Raw genomic sequence first — 18,195 nt, 5'->3', positions numbered from 1 at the left:
CAGGGTCCCAAGTATCCCACCCTGCAACCATTCACCCCGGCTGGCCCTCCTTTTTGAGTAATCGACGAAAAGAAAAACTAACTTAGTAGTTCTGCGTGTTGCACTAGAGCTTTGTAAATAGTACTAGCAAGCAGAGTGGCGGTGTAACAGAATGGTTAAGGTCCATTCGCTGCAGGCAGAAGGTCGTGGGTTTGAATCTCCTCACGTGCTTTGAAATTATTTTGATTGTCATTTTCATTCAGTTAATTGCTTTAAATGTAACTTTTTATTTGTATTCCTTATTCACATCACTTTAAGTAGCGTATTGACTGTTTGATTTGCTGTCAGGTTTTCTTCCTTTGAATCTTGTTGCATTTGGAATTTTGTTCATGTGATTATAATTATTATTGTATATTTTCTTCAATTTAATTTCTTTCGTTTCACCATCTCACATTTTTGTCCATGTTATTGCATTCATTATTTCTTTTCCCCACTTTGCTTGGATTTCTCTTTACTTACAATAAATCTTCATCTGCCTTATTTTGCCCATAATGAAACAAGAATTTAAGTTTGAAATGTTTTTATGACGATCACCATCGAAAAAATGTGCATCTTATAACGAAAAACTCGGTTTTGACACCACTATATAGTCAAGATAAATAGAATATTTTGTCTTTTTTTAAACGACAGACTGAAATTTTCAGACGTTCTAATATTATGATGGATAAATAAAAATAATTAAATTCATTTGCATACAATTCTAAAAGGAAAAAGAATGAATGTAAAATTTAAAAAGTAGATCGTAAAGTAAAATTATGATTAAAATGTTGTGACAAAGATTAGAAATAGAAAAAGGTTACTTTTGATCCTATTAACTGAATAAAACTAACAAAATTTCAAAAATCGTGAGTGATGAGGTCCTCACCCACAACCTTCCTCGTGTGGGGTATCCACCTTAACTATTGCACTACGCCGCAAGTCTGCTTACGGTGCTATTTTTAAAGCTCTAAAGTATCAACTGATATTATGACATTTCTTTTTTTTCGATTATTTGCAAACTAGAGCCGACCAGGGTGAATGGCTGCACGGTGTGATACCTGAGACCATAATCTACATCACCGTATAGATTGTTTCAAGAAGTGAATCCCACTCTCGGGGACCTCTCCTTGTGAGTCAGTTTCTCAAATGTAGAAACCTTTTACGATCTTATTATTCCTGAGGCTCTGCTTTACTCCCGTTCAACGGAAAGAACGTGAAACTGATGATTGTCTGCCTGCATATTCTCTCTCTTTGTACTGTACGGCTAGTCCCGGCGGAGGTTCGAGTCCTCCCTCGGGCATGGGTGTATGTGTTTGTCCTTGGGATAATTTAGGTTAAGTTGTGTGTATGCTTAGGGCTGGCTCTAAGCACTATGGGACTCAACATCTTAGGTCACAAGTCCCCTAGAACTTAGAACTACTTAAACCTAACTAACCTAAGGACATCACACACACCCATGCCCGAGGCAGGATTCGAACCTGCGACCGTAGCAGTCCCGCGGTTCCGGACTGCAGCGCCAGAACCGCTAGACCACCGCGGCCGGCTGTAAGCTTAGGGACTGATGACCTTAGCAGTTAAGTCCCATAAGATTTCACACACATTTGAACATTTCTCTCTCTGTCACACACACACACACACACAGAAACACAAAAAATAGTTCAATAAATAGTGGGTATATTTGGTATGGTAAATAAGTACAAAGTGTTTTAATAGCTCCGCAACTGCATTTATTATCAACATGATAAAACCAGCAATCACAGAGAATCACACGCATTAACAGTTACAATGAAATGACAATAGTGACAATAAATACATGGATGTCGTTGGTAACAGCAGTTAGTGACGATGGAATCTACGTCAGAGCCGGCTGCGTCACCAGATCGGCAGCGTGGTCAGACGCCCGCCTGCTCGTGTAGTGATTCGACGGTGCAGAAGTGGACGGAGTCGAGGCGCGAGAGACAGACAGATGGGAGCGCGTTGCTCGCTCGCCTGCTGTTGCTCTCTGCCTCGCGACATTCGATGTGCCGCTGGGTGCGGCCAAGTGTGTGGAGTATAGCTGAGTTGTTGGCAGATTCTGCTCTGCGGTGGAAGTGTGATGGCGGGTGGGGTGAGGTGCTGGGAGCTGGTGTAGTGCTGGATGGCTGAGACTCGCTCGCGTCACGCCGCATTGCTGCTCGTGACCGTGCGAGGCGGTGGTGTAGGGATCAGAAGAAGTGGCGGCCGACGGACAGAGGGCGACCTGAAACACCGGGAAAGCAGTCTACAGATAATTCATCACCTGTGCAACATGACTTCACCAGACTGTGTAACACGAACGTACAGCTAGCGAAGTAGCGGTCATTCAAACTTGATACAATCTGTTAACTTTTGAGCATTTTTAAATTTTTTTTTCCTTTATTGAATTTCGCTAGCAGCTTAGTACGCTGCTCTGCAGCCTACAGACTTTTTAAAACGTAAGAAGAAGGGAAGAAACAATAAAGCAGGCGATAAAACGGTGACTTAAATTGTAAAACGACGGAAAAGTGTGGAAAGCTAAAACATAAAGCAAAGGGTTGGCAATGCTAATAAAATACACAGGAATCAGACAAGTAACATAGTAGACTGACAATTAAAAAACATGGCGACAGTCTGGTTTCTGTTCGCAAGAGATACAAAAATCACACCCAGCGACAGTATGATGTCCGTTCGCATCACTTCCGAAAAGACACACAACACTGAACACTCACTGTAAACACTGCACGAAAATGTCGGCACAAAGATGACACACCCTAGCCAATGGCAGATGGGAGGGCGGGGGGGGGGGGGGGGGGGGCTGGACAGATGGGGAAAAACAAGGAGGGAGGAGAGGAAAAACGAAAGGGGGGGAACCAAAGGAGGGAGAGGACCCATAATGGGGGGCAGGGGAGGGGCAGGGCAGATGCGAGATGGAATGGGAAAAGGCAGAGGAGGGAAACGCAAAAGGGCTTTGGGGTGAGAAGGGGGGCAGAGAGAGGTTAGGTGGGGAATAGAGGATGGAAGGGGGGAGAGAGGGAGCCCAAGAAAAGGACAGAGGAAAGGAGGGGAAGTGGGGATCAGAGTTGATAGGAGGGATAAATGGAGGGAGAGGGAGTTAATGGAAGCCACCTTGGGAAAGGAGATGAAGGGTGTAAAGATGGAGAGTTAGGGGGGACACAACAGTGAAGACGTGGCTGGGGGTGGGCACGGGAGAGGAGAGAAGCAACCAGGGGGTGAGGGGGATCAAGGCGGCGGGAGGTGTAGAGTATGCGGATATGTTCGAGGAACAGGAGCAGATGGGGGAAAGGAATGAGGTCATAGAGGATCCACGTGGGGGGGCGGGAGGCGTATACAGAAGGCTAGGCGGAGTGCATGACGCTCAAGGATCTGGAGGGAGTTATAGATTTTGGGGAGGGGTGAGGGGCAGATAACCAGGCGGGACTGGCATAACAGAGGAAGGGACGGATTAAGGATTTGTAGGTGTGAAGGATGGTAGATGGGTGCAACCCCCATGTCCGGCCAGAGATTATTATTTTTTACATAATGGGATTGCTTAAACGATAGCCCTGTGGCAGAATGTAATGGTACAGAACAGTTATTTTAAACCTTCTTTCTCTGCATAGCATTATTAGCGTTGACTGTACTAACTTCAGAGACAATAAAAATAATTACAGTCAAAACAAAGGGCTATTCATAAGTACCTCTGCAGTTTCAAAAGACGTTTGCACAGGAATATTACACATGTTGGTGGATAGAGCAGCTCTCCAAATCGTGATTCGTAATAAGTACCTTGTCCTAGTGGCAGAGTTCACCACTAGAGGGTAGTCGTGTCTAAACATTTACTGAAATCATCCGCTCCGTATTGTAGCATCGAATTAGTGTGTTGCCTGAAGAAATGCAACCCAGTGAAAAGATTTCGAAAGCTGAAGGTATTGCGCCTTCCCACGGCAGCAACTTCAATAAATTCCACGCACCTATTGACGTTTAGTCTGTCACATACGGCGCCCGCATTGAGTAGCTATAAAGAGCGTTAGAAAGTTGGAAAGATGGTCTGTCCACTGACGTGTGTCTGTTTTCTGTATATCTTGCAGTGTTCATTCAGCCGTCTTCTGAAACCTCGGAGGTACTTATGAGTCACACTGTACCGTTAGTTTGACAAACATAACTAATTCGTTAGGAGAACAAGACTAAGAGTGAAGCGATGCCAACAGTTGTGGTAATCCTTCCATAGAAAATTAGAATATTATGGATCTTGAGTTCTTGATTGTTGCCTCAGGTGTCCTTAGGGCTATTTTCTGGTGACGTTAAATGGCTAAGTTTGTTTCTTTGACCTGGAGCTACACTCCTTAACTTGTTCTTCCTTTTTTTTCGAAATCCATAGCTGGCACACAGAAATCTATGCAGTAATTGTTGCTACGGAAGAAATGATGTGAAAGGGAGTAACCCGATCAAAGTTTAAGACTTGTGATTGAAGTGTTTTGCTTATCAAAGGAAGATGCTAAAAAATAGGAAACAATGCAGCTACTCAGTACAAAAGTTACAGTCTGACGTATGAAGAGTCCAGTTTCCACGCTCCTGAAGGAGAAAAATGTATATTTCAAAAGACGTACATTGGGTTCTAGTATGGATGTAAGTGGCAGATGAGAGAATGGTTACAGCATTGCGTAAGTTTCATAGATTGTCGGTGCAAGTAACTTTCCTTGCTTTATGAAAGCAGAATAATATTACTTTTTGTTGAAAAATGATCACCACCCATCGTTGAGCATTAGCTATTTCTCATACAGAACTTATGATATGTCCAGAGACGGAGAAGAAACGAAGGAGCACTGTGAAATGAGAGCCTTACAGAATTAGTAAGTCAGAAGCAGGTGAACATCTATAGAACAGCTGGTGTCCAATAGAAGATCATATGGGCAGGGCAACTGACGAGCACAAAGATGCACAGAAATATTGATGCCAAACACGCTTAGTTCCCGTTGTTTTATTACGCACCTCTATCCCTGTTATCGCTTACGCTATGACGGAATGCAACTTCACACGTCTCAGAGTTGGCGTGGTTGCTCTCCACTCAGGAGAAACGACTGTTCCTTGAAATGTCTGAGCCTGAAGGTTTTGGGAGACTGACCGCCTAAGTTGGTGAACCATTGAGCACGAAAATTATGTTGAAAACTTTTACATGTGCTTATAGGTGTAACTAGAGCCAAGTGCGAAGTAACGCCCTTTCGGTCCTGCCAGGCTATATTCAAGAGGAAAACGTCTGTTCCGAGTTTAACACGTTTCTACGCCCCAAGCCACCTTACGATATGTGGCAGAGAGCACTTCGCGCACCATTATGTTTTTCCTGTCCCATTCACGAATGGTGGATGGGAAGAACGGCTGTCGAAAAGTCTCCGTAAGAGTTCAAATTTCTCTCTTTCTACAGCCATCGTCTTCTACATGTATGTAGAAGGAAGTAATATGTTACTTGGCGTTAATGTATGCTCTCTGAGTTTTGACAGTGAATGTCTCAGTGATGCTTGACGACTTTCTTATAGCGTACGACTCTGGAACAGTTGTGGCATCTCATTGACGCTTTAGGATTTGCTTAACGAAGTCGTTGACGAATTTTTTAGTTTCTCTGTTGTACCCAGCACTTCCATCTACGTTGCAAAACCGTACTCCTCACTTTATGAGCTAAGAAAAACACATCGTTCAGTCAAATAGTTGCTTTAGCATCTCGGATGATTAAAAACATATATTTTACCCACAGTGTTAAATGTGTACCCCTTTCGATGTGGTACATCCAGTGTATTAATGTAAATTGGTCAGTTTTTGCTGTACGCATCATGGCAACGTAATCTAGTGAACTACTGATGGCCCTTGTTTAATGGTACGATAGCAAGTTTTTAATGAGATCTGAGTGCTCCAGAAAATATGAGCACATAAATACAACACTTCTTATCGTTTGCTTGTGAAATTTCAGCTAAAATTGGTGGGGAAATTACATTAATAGTATTGACAAGACGAAGGACATGGTGAAATTTTATCTATGCTGCTACGAAACAGCACCGTTGTCGAACTGGTCAAATATCAGTCTCAAACAAGTACTATATTTCGTTGCATAATTATCAATGTCATTGTTTCTTTCGAATAGAAAGAGCATAATGCAGGAGAAATGACTAATATTCTATAAGACTGTACTCTCAAGTAATAACAGTATTTATTTGAAAAAAAAACGGCCCGATGCAGGGAAAACTGACTTCCTACAATTTTCTGCAAATTTCCCATCATGAAATAACACTATGTACACAGTCATTTTTAAGAGAGGCTCACATGGTTTGAACATCAGAATAGGTAATTTAACAAATACCACAAACATGAAGTGATCTAGACAGAAAACTGAACAGGTATGGTGGGACGAAATACCATGTAGAAATCTTTAGTCATAAAGAAATCATCGACTCAGAGGGTAACTAGGACGAGAGACAGAGGTTGAGAAGAGCAGTTGTAAAAGACAAGATCATATAAGACTGAAAATGGAAAATGGAGGAGTCACGAATATACGGGGGGGGGGGGGGGGTTGAAGCAGGTGTCCTTTGCGCTGACGCCATGCGTAGTCCAGGCGCTATCACTTTCGCGACAGAGTGAGACACACAGACCCGCTCGTGAGCTGGGCGCGATACTTGGTCGGCATTCAATCTAACTTTGGTAATTCGCCAAAAGCGAGCAGCGAGAGTGCGCACAGGTGAGCGGCTGGCAGCAGGCGAGGCTGTGCGCCACTGTGCCGTGGCGCTAATTGGCAGTCATCGATGCGTCGCGGGCCACATTTCCATTTATATTGTGGCCGGTCCCCCACTGACCGCCGCACGCACCTCTCACAACGTGGCCGCCGGCCGCTCTGAAATTACTCCATCCCAAATCACAAGCTGTATCAGATAAAGTTACTCACGTCCGTCAGGTCGGCAGCGGGTTTTGTTGTGAGTTCCGGTAATTACGTTACGCTGCGGCCAAGCACAGTCTCGTGTGGGTCCAGACTGGGAGTCCCCAATAACGTGCTTATCTGGCAGCTTAGCCGCACACTTGTTCAGTAAGCGGCGATTCATTACCGCAGCGAACATAGCTGTCGCATTTGAGTCCGTGTATCCTGACCGCCTAAATCCCCTCTAAAGCGAACATGACCCCTAACTGACGTCATATTTTCTTTAATTCGCTGTAATTGTTATATCATATCTATTATTTCTCAAATCAACATTTCTTTCTCTCAAAACATACTAATCGTACATGGAACAGGCTTCTGACCTTGGTTACCGGCTTTGTGCTAAAACTTACTATTTGTGGAAAATGTTAAGATAAGATGCTCATAACTATCACGGACATCATGGATGCCCAGCCTCAAACCCATATCTTACGAATTTAACTTATTAATTACGAATAAAAGACCTTTTCCATTTTATCTTACGACAAATACCATATTAAAAATTTAGAAAAGCTTCCAAAATAGAGATTTTATTGGCCATCTCGCAGATGTACTGATACTGATTAACTAGTATCAGCAAAATTATGGTGCCATCTTCAGATCGAAAACTGTGAAAATAGTTGCATTGACACCAAAGTAGTGTCTTATTTGAGAAAAATTAATAGTTAAAAATTATAGTCAAAGTGCTGCCGCGTTTTATTCAAGTGTCGTTGACACAATACTGTCGACCAAGTTCAATGAATCCCTCCTAATAGAAGCAGAAAACGCAGGGACAAAAAGTGGGCCATTAAAGGCACATCCATTCGAGTTAAGTGGACAGACACCACATAATTCTTCACAAGGCGTCAGTTTTGCGAAATTATCTCTCAGAGAAATCACAAAAATAAGTAGTTCAGTAAAAATCAGAAACTCTTCTGGTAGCGTATATAACATATTATGGGGTTGTAGGAATTTAAATAATGCACTGAATTGGCGGAGGCATGACAGTAGGTGGAATCTGGAATGTACTGTTGGTCAGAATAGTGGTTGCTGAAACGACGATCGAGGAGACACGCGTTAGGTAACAGCTTTACTGTCCAGAGACGATGTAAACGTGGGAACAGGTTTTATCGCTGAAAAACATGAGGACTTTGACAACTTACGGTTTTGCGTGCCGGGTGGTACAAAGCCGTACCCCGAGGCACCCACGACGACCCCGCTGCTGTCCAGGCTGGGAGGCGCTGGCGGGAACTGGATGGGTCCTGAAAAACAGAGGCACGTCAGTAAACAAACCATTCACACTGAAGACTGCGGGCGACTGGCGACCTGCCAGTATCACTCAGGTACATTTTGTTTTTTATTACGAATGCTATTTTTTGAAGATCCGTTCTGTCGCGAAATAAAAACTACAGTGAAAATCAAAGATGTTTATTTGCAGCATTTAGCTATGCCTTGCAGCTGGTCTGTAGCTCGTTGTCTGTGCAAAAATTCTGTCGTCACAGCTAGCGGTTCATGTGAGCATAGAGATGAAAATCAGGGAGAGCCAAGTCTGGGCTGTATGGCTTTCTTCCTAGCGATAAAGCTGCAGGAGCATCTTCGTTGCAGCTGGTTCGTGCGACCGAGTATTCTAGCGACGGACGTTTCAGTCATGCATGACAGTTACGTTATGCGGGTTGCATGAAATCAGGCGGAACCCTTTAGCATGAAAACATCGACTGAAGCTCGCACTTCACACTTGGCGGGAGACTTTTACGTGCTCACTGCGCGCTGAGAAATTAAACGTTCGACGTGACGCCATCGATGGGCATACTAAAGGCACTGTACGACTCGTCTACTCAAAGCTTCATTGGATTTTTCACTGTTGTTTTAATTTTGCAACAGATCGGACCTTGAAAAACCAATAGCCCTCGTACAGCCCTCGCATAGCCCTCGTCTTTATTTGAGTAATAATGTAGACAATACCGCTTCTTGTATAAGAAAACCTCATGAGATACCGCTGTGTAACATTCAGATCAGCCTGTTTCATAGCACCTGTCTACTGTGCGTCACTCAGAGGATCTGAATTGATGTCATTCATGTTGCAGTCGCATGCTACAGCAGAAGCATTACCATTGCATTCTTTCTCAACAATGTAACAGAGTCGTTGCTTCTGTGCTTTATGCAAAGTGAGTCACGTGAGGAGTAATATCATTTCCTTACGTGAATAGTTAAATATATTCAAACGAGGTTCTCAGTGAATGATAGGAGGAGAGGGAGCACCTAATTTTGTTGCCTGTTTCATCCTCTTACTCTTATGTGAATCGAAATACTGAAGTACGTTAATTGGAACGGTATACTTTCCAACGGCGTTCGAAAGGAAAAATTATTCGGATACAACGATTTAACGTTTAATGATGAAACTTATCTCAAAAGTATGTGAAAAATGTGCTCAATCTGAAAGGTAGGATGGCCGGGATCGGCTATTGCAGTATAAACACCGCTACGCGCTGCCCCCATGCCAGTCCCCTTCGTTATATACGGCAGTAAGATAGGACTAGTTTGCTAAGATAAAACATATTTCGCCTTGGCCCTACTATGAAATAGATTAGGTTCAGCTACGACTTTCGCAAATTTCTATCGTATCATGATACAATATTGTTTTCGTTAATGTTATGGATAAAATCAAAGTTGTTGTCATTTGTTTCAATGACAGTATGATTCGCTGAAATAACTGCGAAACCGGAAAGATTTAATAGTCGTCATATATGACGTAGAAGATTGATTCTCAGCAATAAAAGTAAATATTACTTCGTTCTTAATCGCCCACTATGCGAGACCGTTGCCTCTTTAATAAGGCACCAGTAAAATATTGTTCTGCACCAATCAACCTTGTGTTCTGCCATCTAATCCTTTGTATGTTCATGCTATCACGTTCGAGTGGATTACATCGTGTTTTACGTATCGAACTGCATTTTTAGTTGTAAATGCAGTGACGCTGAATATCGTTTTATGTGTGGAAAGAAACCTAATCCCAAAGGAAATAGCTAAATTTATCTCGTGCATACCATTCAGAAAAGCAAATTCTGGTGCGGGAAAACTTCGTCATCGTAAATAAATATTAAGGTCAGCTCTTAACCATCGTTGCCGGCTGTATTAGAGATGAAGAACCAGTTCTGGGCAAGGATAACGGGAGAAATTGTTGCGGCAACTGCATCAGGAAGATTGCTGGTAGTACCAAGGATGACCGTGAAAACTTGTTTCTTCCGTTTCTTTTCCTCGTTATGTAAGGAGTCACCTGCAGATGCTGGAGCGAATAGTTCATCTGGCAACCAAAGACTAGCTATATTGCTTGTGAGCTCTGCCATGGAATACCCTCCCAGGCTGACTAGGTATAAGTCATCACTATTATTTTCAGGTCTTTTTATGAGAGATTAGTGTAATGAAAAAAAAGTTACTCCAACAGACACCAAGCTAATACCGCGTAACACAGCCTCAAGGTATGATAATGGCCTCAATTCGCAGAGGAAAAGAATCTGCAGCTTTTATCTGAAGCCACTCGTTGTGAATTAAATCCTGTAGAGTTACCAAAATGGTGGTGTTGATTGCTTCGTTTCAACACTTGCTCCAAATAGTCCCACACATTTTCCGAGGGATTAAGATCGGGTGAATTAGCAGGTCAGTCGAGATACGATAGGGTGTCTAAGTGTTCGTCGCATCAGGAACTTATGCATGAGCACTGTAAATAGGGCATTTGTCAGCCTGGGAGACAGGAGTGTCTTCAGCATACTCATAATGGAAATGTAGAATAAGGGCCATCACTTGGTCACCGACAGTGTTGAAATATCTTGCTTCATGTTGGTAGTAATCTGAGTAAATAGGCCAAGTTAGTGGTATGAATAACACCACCAAGTCACCACAGAAACATCTCTGTCATGAACTGCACTGTCCAGAAGTTGCTGTTTAAACACCTCCTTGTACAGTGCGAACAGTGGACACCAAGCATCACGACTACAATTAGCTGCTGTCCCGTTTCTGTGTTGTCTGGTTCGCTGAAGGTGCGCAGCATCATGTGCCTCTGTGATAAATAGCATTATGCGACATATCCTCCTCCAAATGTCCATTTCAAGCAATTCCCTACGTAAACTCGGTCGGAAACTGGTTGAGATGGACCTGCATTCACTGATAGCAGCAATTTCTACGGAGTTTACGAGCGACCATTACTGACAAGGCATGACATTCTTCTGCGGTCCCTGTCGATTAGGACCCTTTTAGGACCAATGGTCCTAGTGCGTGGTACAGAGCTGGTACGCCATTCCTTGTACACACATTGGACAGTCAGTGTTGATATATCAGCAATTTGGGCAACTTCATTCACGGTGTGGTCATACGTTCTTTCTGTCATTTCTTCACGTCGATTTATCTCACTGCACTGATTCGTACAAGCGACTGGTACGTAGGCACCACATCACTGGCATGGCTGACGTCATCGGCGGAGGACCTCATGAATGCCTGGTGGCAGTTCTACGCTGCCCTAGGCGCTCAAAAGTGACCAGCGTCCTCTTTCAAAGGTTTGACTTTAGATGTCTAATATACTCATAAGCGGACCACTATGTCTGTTGCTCTGCAATTGAGAGAGGATTTAGATTCTATAACTGCATCTATTTGACTACTCTGCAATTCACGCTTATGTGTCGAGCAGAGGGTTCATCTACCGCAATGAAAAACGCCTATGTTTTAATGATTATCATTCTAATTTGTGTATCATATCCGTGATATTTTCTCCCCTATTTCACGACAGTACAAAACAAGCTACCCTTATTTGAACTTTATAGATGTCTTTCGTTAATCCTGTCTGGTAAGAAGGCCATAGCGCGCACCACTATTCCAGCAGAGGAAGTACGAGTGTACTGTACGCAGTCTCTTTAATAGATCTTTTGCTTCTTCTAAGTGTTCTGCCAATAGAACGCAGTTTTTGGGTCGTCTTCAAATGCTTCAAATGTCTCTGAGCACTATGGGACTTAACATCTGAGCTCATCAGTACCCTAGAACTTAGAACTACTTAAACCTGACTAACCTAAGGACATCACGCACATCCCTGCCCGAGGCAGGATTCGCACCACTATTCCAGCGGAGGAAGTACGAGTGTACTGTAGGCAGTCTCTTTAATAGATCTTTTGCTTCTTCTAAGTGATCTGCCAATAGAACGCAGTTTTTGGGTCGTCTTCAAATGGTTCAAATGTCTCTGAGCACTATGGGACTTAACATCTGAGGTCATCAGTACCCTAGAACTTAGAACTACTTAAACCTGACTAACCTAAGGACATCACGCACATCCCTGCCCGAGGCAGGATCCGAATGTCTACCAAATCAGGGTGTTCGGAAATTCCCCCTACAAACTTCTAGCACTTGTAGAGGTGAATGAGTACATAATATTTTGAATACAAACCCATGTCCGAAAACGTGCCGTTCTCTTTCTACGACATTTTCAGTTCAGATGTGTAATGCGCCCCCGTCTGCTGAGGGAAAGACAAAATTTACTTCTCCTGGGGTGCAATAGTGTAGACAGGATGACGTGTACTACATCAGACGGATACCTGATGTCACTTAACGTCTGCTCCTGTAGAGACAGAGGAAGATCTGCTGGCACGAGTTCTGGCCGCTGCACTCGAAACTGAAGCGACACCAAGTGGATGGAGAGTTTTTTCCAGAAAAAGATTCATAGGTACACTATCTGTAACAATGGTGGTGATCGGCACATCGAGCAGCTGTTGCAACGCATCAGTACTGCTCTGGGTTCTTTTTTGTTTTGGAATAATGTAAACACGTAACGTTTAAGTGTTAACACAAACAAATGTGCTTAAGTGATAAATGTTTCGTAATGTTTTCTTTCGACCTGTTACCTAGTAATTGTACTGCGTTAAGCCTAATTCAGTTTTTGGAGCTGTAATGGATGAGTTAAACATCTGAACTGAAACCGCCGTAGAACGGAAACGGTACGTTTCCGAGCATGGCTTCCTATTCAAAATATTATGTACTCATTCCCCTCTACAAGTCCAAGAAGTTTGTAAAGGGAATTTGCTAACACCCTGTATAGATGTGGAGCAGCAGAGGGCCTAACGGACGCCAAATATCACTTGTTTCACTTGACGTCTTCCCGTCAGTTGTCACGAATTGTCACCTTTCAAACAGGAAATCACTAACCCACTCGCACAACTGATGACTGATGAAGGATACATCAGTGCATTCGCAGAATGTTGTTTAGACGAATTACGAGGGACCCTCCAGGATGTATAGCAACGGGTTTATGCCAAGTTTCTGTTGAAAATAATACCTTCCGCGCAAAACGAACAAACGAACGAGGAAATAGTCCATCAGACAGAATATTGCATGTAAACCGTCAAGAAACACTCGCAGCCTTATAACATCTACATTTATACTCCGCAAGCCACCCAACGGTGTGAGGCGGAGGGCACTTTAGGTGCCACTGTCATTACCTACCTTTCCTGTTCCAATCGCGCATGGTTCGCGGAAAGAACGACTGCCGGAAAGCCTCTGTGCGCGCTCGAATCTCTCTAATTTTACATTCGAGATCTCCTCGGGAGGCATAAGTAGGGGGAAGCAATATATTCGATACATCATCCAGAAACGCACCCTCTCGAAACCTGGACAGCAAGCTACACCGCGATGCAGAGCACCTCTCTTGCAGAGTCTGCCAATTGAGTTTCCTAAACATTTCCGTTACGCTATGACGCTTACCAAAACCCTGTGACGAAACGCGCCGCTCTTCTTTGGATCTTCTCTGTCAACCCGGCCTGGTATGGATCCCACACTGATGAGCAATACTCAAGTATAGGTCGAACGAGTGTTTTGTAAGCCATCTCCTTTGTTGATGGCCTACATTTCCTAAGGACTCTCGCAATGAATCTCAACCTGGCACCCGCCTTACGAAAAATTAATTTTATATGATCATTCCACTTGCACATGCACAGATATGCTGCATATTGGCCTGTGTACACGGTAGGCGGTATTGTGTTTTTGGGGGTTTGGATCGGTCAAGTCGAGCAGCTTCCAGGGGATGAGAGGGTGGCCGGCGGTGGGCGTGGCCGCAGGGCCCGGCGCGGCGCCCTTGAGGGCGGCCAGCGGCGCCGGCCGCAGGGCACGGCCGACATTCACCTGCCTCGGCGCGCAGGAATCTGATCCTTACCGGCGCTTTCAGGGCCGCGCAGTCGCAGAGGCCGGCTTGCGGACCAAGTCCGGTTCCTGGCGGCCGCTGTTACGTCAAGGATGCCCGCAGCTGCTCGAGTGCCCAGCCGGCGCTGTCTGCTGACGTTGCAGGAAGTGGCCGAAACTGGCTCACAAGGGGACCGCACCTAGTTGGCGTCACCGATTGTGTCCAAATTTGTGGTAAATGTTGGGTTGGTCAGTAAGGAATGTCATAGAAGTGGGAGCGAGGTATGAACCTGTGGTGTCACCGCCAGACACCACACTTACTAGGTGGTAGCCTTTAAATCGATCGCGGTCCGTTAGTATACGTCGGACCCGCGTGTCGCCACTATCAGTGATTGCAGACCGAGCTCCGTCACACGGCAGGTCTAGTCTAGAGAGACTCCCTAGCACTCGTCCCAGTTGTACAGCCGACTTTGCTAGCGATGGTTCACTGACTACATACGCTCTCATTGCAGAGACGACAGTTTAGCATAGCCTTCAGCTACGTCATTTGCTACGACCTAGCAAGTTACTAACAGATAATATTGCCAATCGTGTACCATCAAGAGCGACGTTCATCATTAATGGATTAAAGTTAAGTATCAAACTAATTACGTCCGCTTTCTGAATTCTAATTCTTTGTCATGTTCCAGACCTCACGTCAGTATAGTTCTTCGCCAGCCTGCGTGAGCTAAAACGCGTGCATTTCGGCCTCCACTAGTAACACGGTGTTGGCTCTTCTGCCAACACAGCAGAACCATTTATGTTAACGTAGCTTCCAGGCAGCAGTTGGCGCAGCGCGAAATCCGGGGGTAGTAGGAGCGACAGCCTGCGTAAAACTTTTGTTTCTTATTTTCAATTTTTACCATATTTACACTGCAAATAAACCGAAATAAAGCACAATATATTGACAACAGAGGCAAGACTCAAGAAAAACCAAGACACTTTTTCGGCCTAGAAAAATCGTTCTACAAAGTTGAATGCTGCAAGAGGATCGAAATTTTCAGAAAAACAGCCGTAATGTTTAGTGGAACACGAGTCGCGTATAATATATATAATATGTACATGAGCTAAGAGGGAAGAATAATAATGGAAGTCCAAGTAAAGAATGCTCGAATTAAAAAGATTGTAAGATGTAAATGCAGTTTCGTCCCCTGCTATGCAAGCCGTACATGGAAGAAGCAATGGTGGAAATAAAAGTCCAAGAGTGGATCTAAAATTCAAGATGAAAAGACGTCAGTCATAAAATTCAGTGATGACACCGCTATTCTCAGTGACAGAAAGAATTAAACGATCTGTTGATTTGCGTATTGGACACAGAATACTGGCCGGCCGGGTGGCCGAGCGGTTCTAGGCGCTACAGGCTGGAACCGGGCGACCGCTACGGTCGCAGGTTCGAATCCTGCCTCGGGCATGGATGTCTGTGATGTCCTTAGGTTAGTTAAGTTTAAGTAGTTCTAACTTCTGGAGTACTGATGACCTTAGAAGTTAAGTCCCTTAGTGCTCAGAGCCATTTGAACCATTTTGAACAGAATACCGATTGACAGTAGACGAAAGAAAGACGAAAGTAACGAGGAGTAGGAGAAAAGGGATTAGCGATGAACTTAACATCAAAATTTGTGGATGAAGATGAGGATATAAGAAGCAGGTTAGTACTAGCTAACAGGGCGTTCCACGGTAAAACAAATCTACTAGCATACAATATATTGTTTAACCTCAGGAATAAATTTTTGAGAATATAGGCTTGGAGCAAATCATTGCATAAGAGTGAATCACTGACATTGCGAAAATCGAAGCGTCTGATATGGGATGTTGTATAAGGGTGTAGTAAAAATGGTGAACTCATGAGAAATCCGAAGGTTCCTTGTGGAATGGTGAGGAAAGGACTACGTGGAAAGCACTAACAATACGGACAGGATTATAGAACGTACTACAGGGAGCTGCAGAGGAGTAGGAAGACAGAGATTCGAAAAATATCCGACAAATATTTATAGACTCTGCGTGTAAGTGTTACTCTGAGTAGGAAAGTCACAACACTAATTCAAAAATAAATCCAAAACTCGAGCATAGAGACAACTGCCATGCAGAAATTGATCTTACAACGAACCTTAACGGAGAGCGCGAGTCTCCCTGAGTGGAGAGTGCGAGTCTACAACACCAACTAGGATCGAAACGTGAGTTGAGATGTTGGAGATGATTCTCTGAAGCTTATCGTCCAACGGCTTTCGTAAGCAAATTAGATAAAATCTTCAGTGTTAGAGAGCGGACATATAGTATTACCGTCATCGAAAAATACGGTAATCTGCTTCTCAGGCTCGATTATACGAGCCTTTGGGTCACTTTCTGCGCTGCATTACGCAAGTAAATTCACAGTGCGTAGGAAAACCCTGAAGCACATGCTTCTCTAATTTTTCTCAGGCTCAAGGTAATTCTGCACATTTTTGCTATAGATTGTGGACTGATATTCATCAAGAACAATTGCAGTTTTTGCAAGGCTTCTTATGTCCATAATTTTCTTTGCACGACCATGCCAAATAACAATCTTTGTTGTTGCCCCCTCCCATCTTGCAGCGATGGGAATCGATCCCCAGTCTCAACAATGCTGCTCAAGATCGAACCGGGTACTCTGATCGACAAAATTTCTGTGGATACCATTTCGAAGAGGAATCGTCAGTTAACAGTCTGGCGACCATCTATCATTAATTAATTTGCATTTCTTCCACAGATTGAGCCGGTCAGAGTAGACAACGGGCTACTAATCAGAAACTCGTTCCCCTTTCCCCTGTCTTCACACCCCTAGTACTGAATCAGTAAAAAAGGGAAAATATCACAAAAATAATATATTTGTGGATTTGTAACATCAAGAATAACAAAGTACAAAAACCTCTCTTACGATGTGAACTCTGCCTCCTTTTGCAAATCCGATTTTCAATCATTTCGTCTGCAAACACCAATGGAAGGATCATTTACCTATTCTACAAATTCCACTACGCGTTGAGGAAATACTTGACTCTCTCTGTATCCATTGTCACTCGGATCCATTCTCTCCTACTTGACGAGTCATTTGCATCATCAAGCAGCAGCACACCTGTGTATCCCAGACTGTAGCAATAATAAAAACGTTAGATCGTATTTCATTGAAACTGTATATCTTTCGCCTCTTCTTATCAGGAGGCGGTAGCTTGAATCTCATTCTTAGATATTTGAGAGACCTGTTAGTGACGCAGCAACTTCCTGGCATTACTTCCAAGTGTTCGGTACTTCGCAGTTCCAACTGCAGGTTTTCCACTGAGGTGAATCGTCAGCGGCGCCCACTCGCTCGTCGGACTCGCTTTCGCTGGCATAAGCACCAACTGGCCAACGGTCTCAAGCATTCCCCGTAGCTCTCGCCTGTTACGTCACGGAAGACGCTTGCCAACCCTAAGTGCAGTGTTAGCTTGCCGTACTCGAATGGCTTTTGCGTAACGTTTGAATAACGGTTAGCAAACTTAGAACGAGGCCACCTTCTCTGCGTGCACATATACTGCATATTTTTATGGTAAACAGACCGAATTTACACCACTCCGTAAGCTCCTCCTTATTCCCACAAAAGTTGACTGAAGGCTTAGATCAAATATGTAATGGTGAAAACCGAGGAGGTCACCCAGCTCATCTAGGAACCTTGGCGAAAAACAGTTCAGACATTGGCGTACAGTGACATCAGCAGTTGTATGGCGCCTGATGCTATCCAGATTCTCCACGGAAGTTTCTTTCACCACCATATTTTACAGAAAACATACTGGCTTGTATAATAATGTGTGACTAGGGCCTCCCGTCGGGTAGACCGTTCGCCGGGTGCAAGTCTTTCGATTTGACGCCACTTCGGCGCGTCGATGGGGATGAAATGATGATGATTAGGACAACACAACACCCCCGTTCCTGGGCAGAGAAAATCTCTGACCCAGCCGGGAATCGAACTCGAGCCATTAGGATTGACGTTCTGTCGCGCTGACCACTCAGCTACTGGGGGCGGACACTGGCTTGTAGAACACTAAAGAAAAATTTGCCTCTCTACTGCCTCGTTA

General features: G+C 44.0%; 1 protein-coding gene across 1 annotated transcript in view; it reads right to left on the bottom strand.

Annotated features, from left to right (window-relative positions):
- Positions 1-1,722: 1,722 nt before the first annotated feature.
- LOC126090849 (uncharacterized) overlaps positions 1,723-18,195 on the bottom strand; it is a 36,258-nt gene continuing 19,785 nt past the window's right edge. The window contains exons 3-4 of the mRNA XM_049907016.1: positions 8,110-8,208; positions 1,723-2,257 (exon numbers count right to left, since the gene is read on the bottom strand). Of these exons, the coding sequence (XP_049762973.1) occupies positions 2,223-2,257; positions 8,110-8,208 (134 nt within the window). The 3' untranslated portion in view covers positions 1,723-2,222. The remainder of the gene's footprint in view (positions 2,258-8,109; positions 8,209-18,195) is intronic.

This window comes from Schistocerca cancellata, chromosome 1 (assembly GCF_023864275.1).
Source record: "Schistocerca cancellata isolate TAMUIC-IGC-003103 chromosome 1, iqSchCanc2.1, whole genome shotgun sequence".
Taxonomy (NCBI): domain Eukaryota; kingdom Metazoa; phylum Arthropoda; class Insecta; order Orthoptera; family Acrididae; genus Schistocerca; species Schistocerca cancellata.
This window is presented reverse-complemented; position numbering and strand designations above follow the sequence as displayed.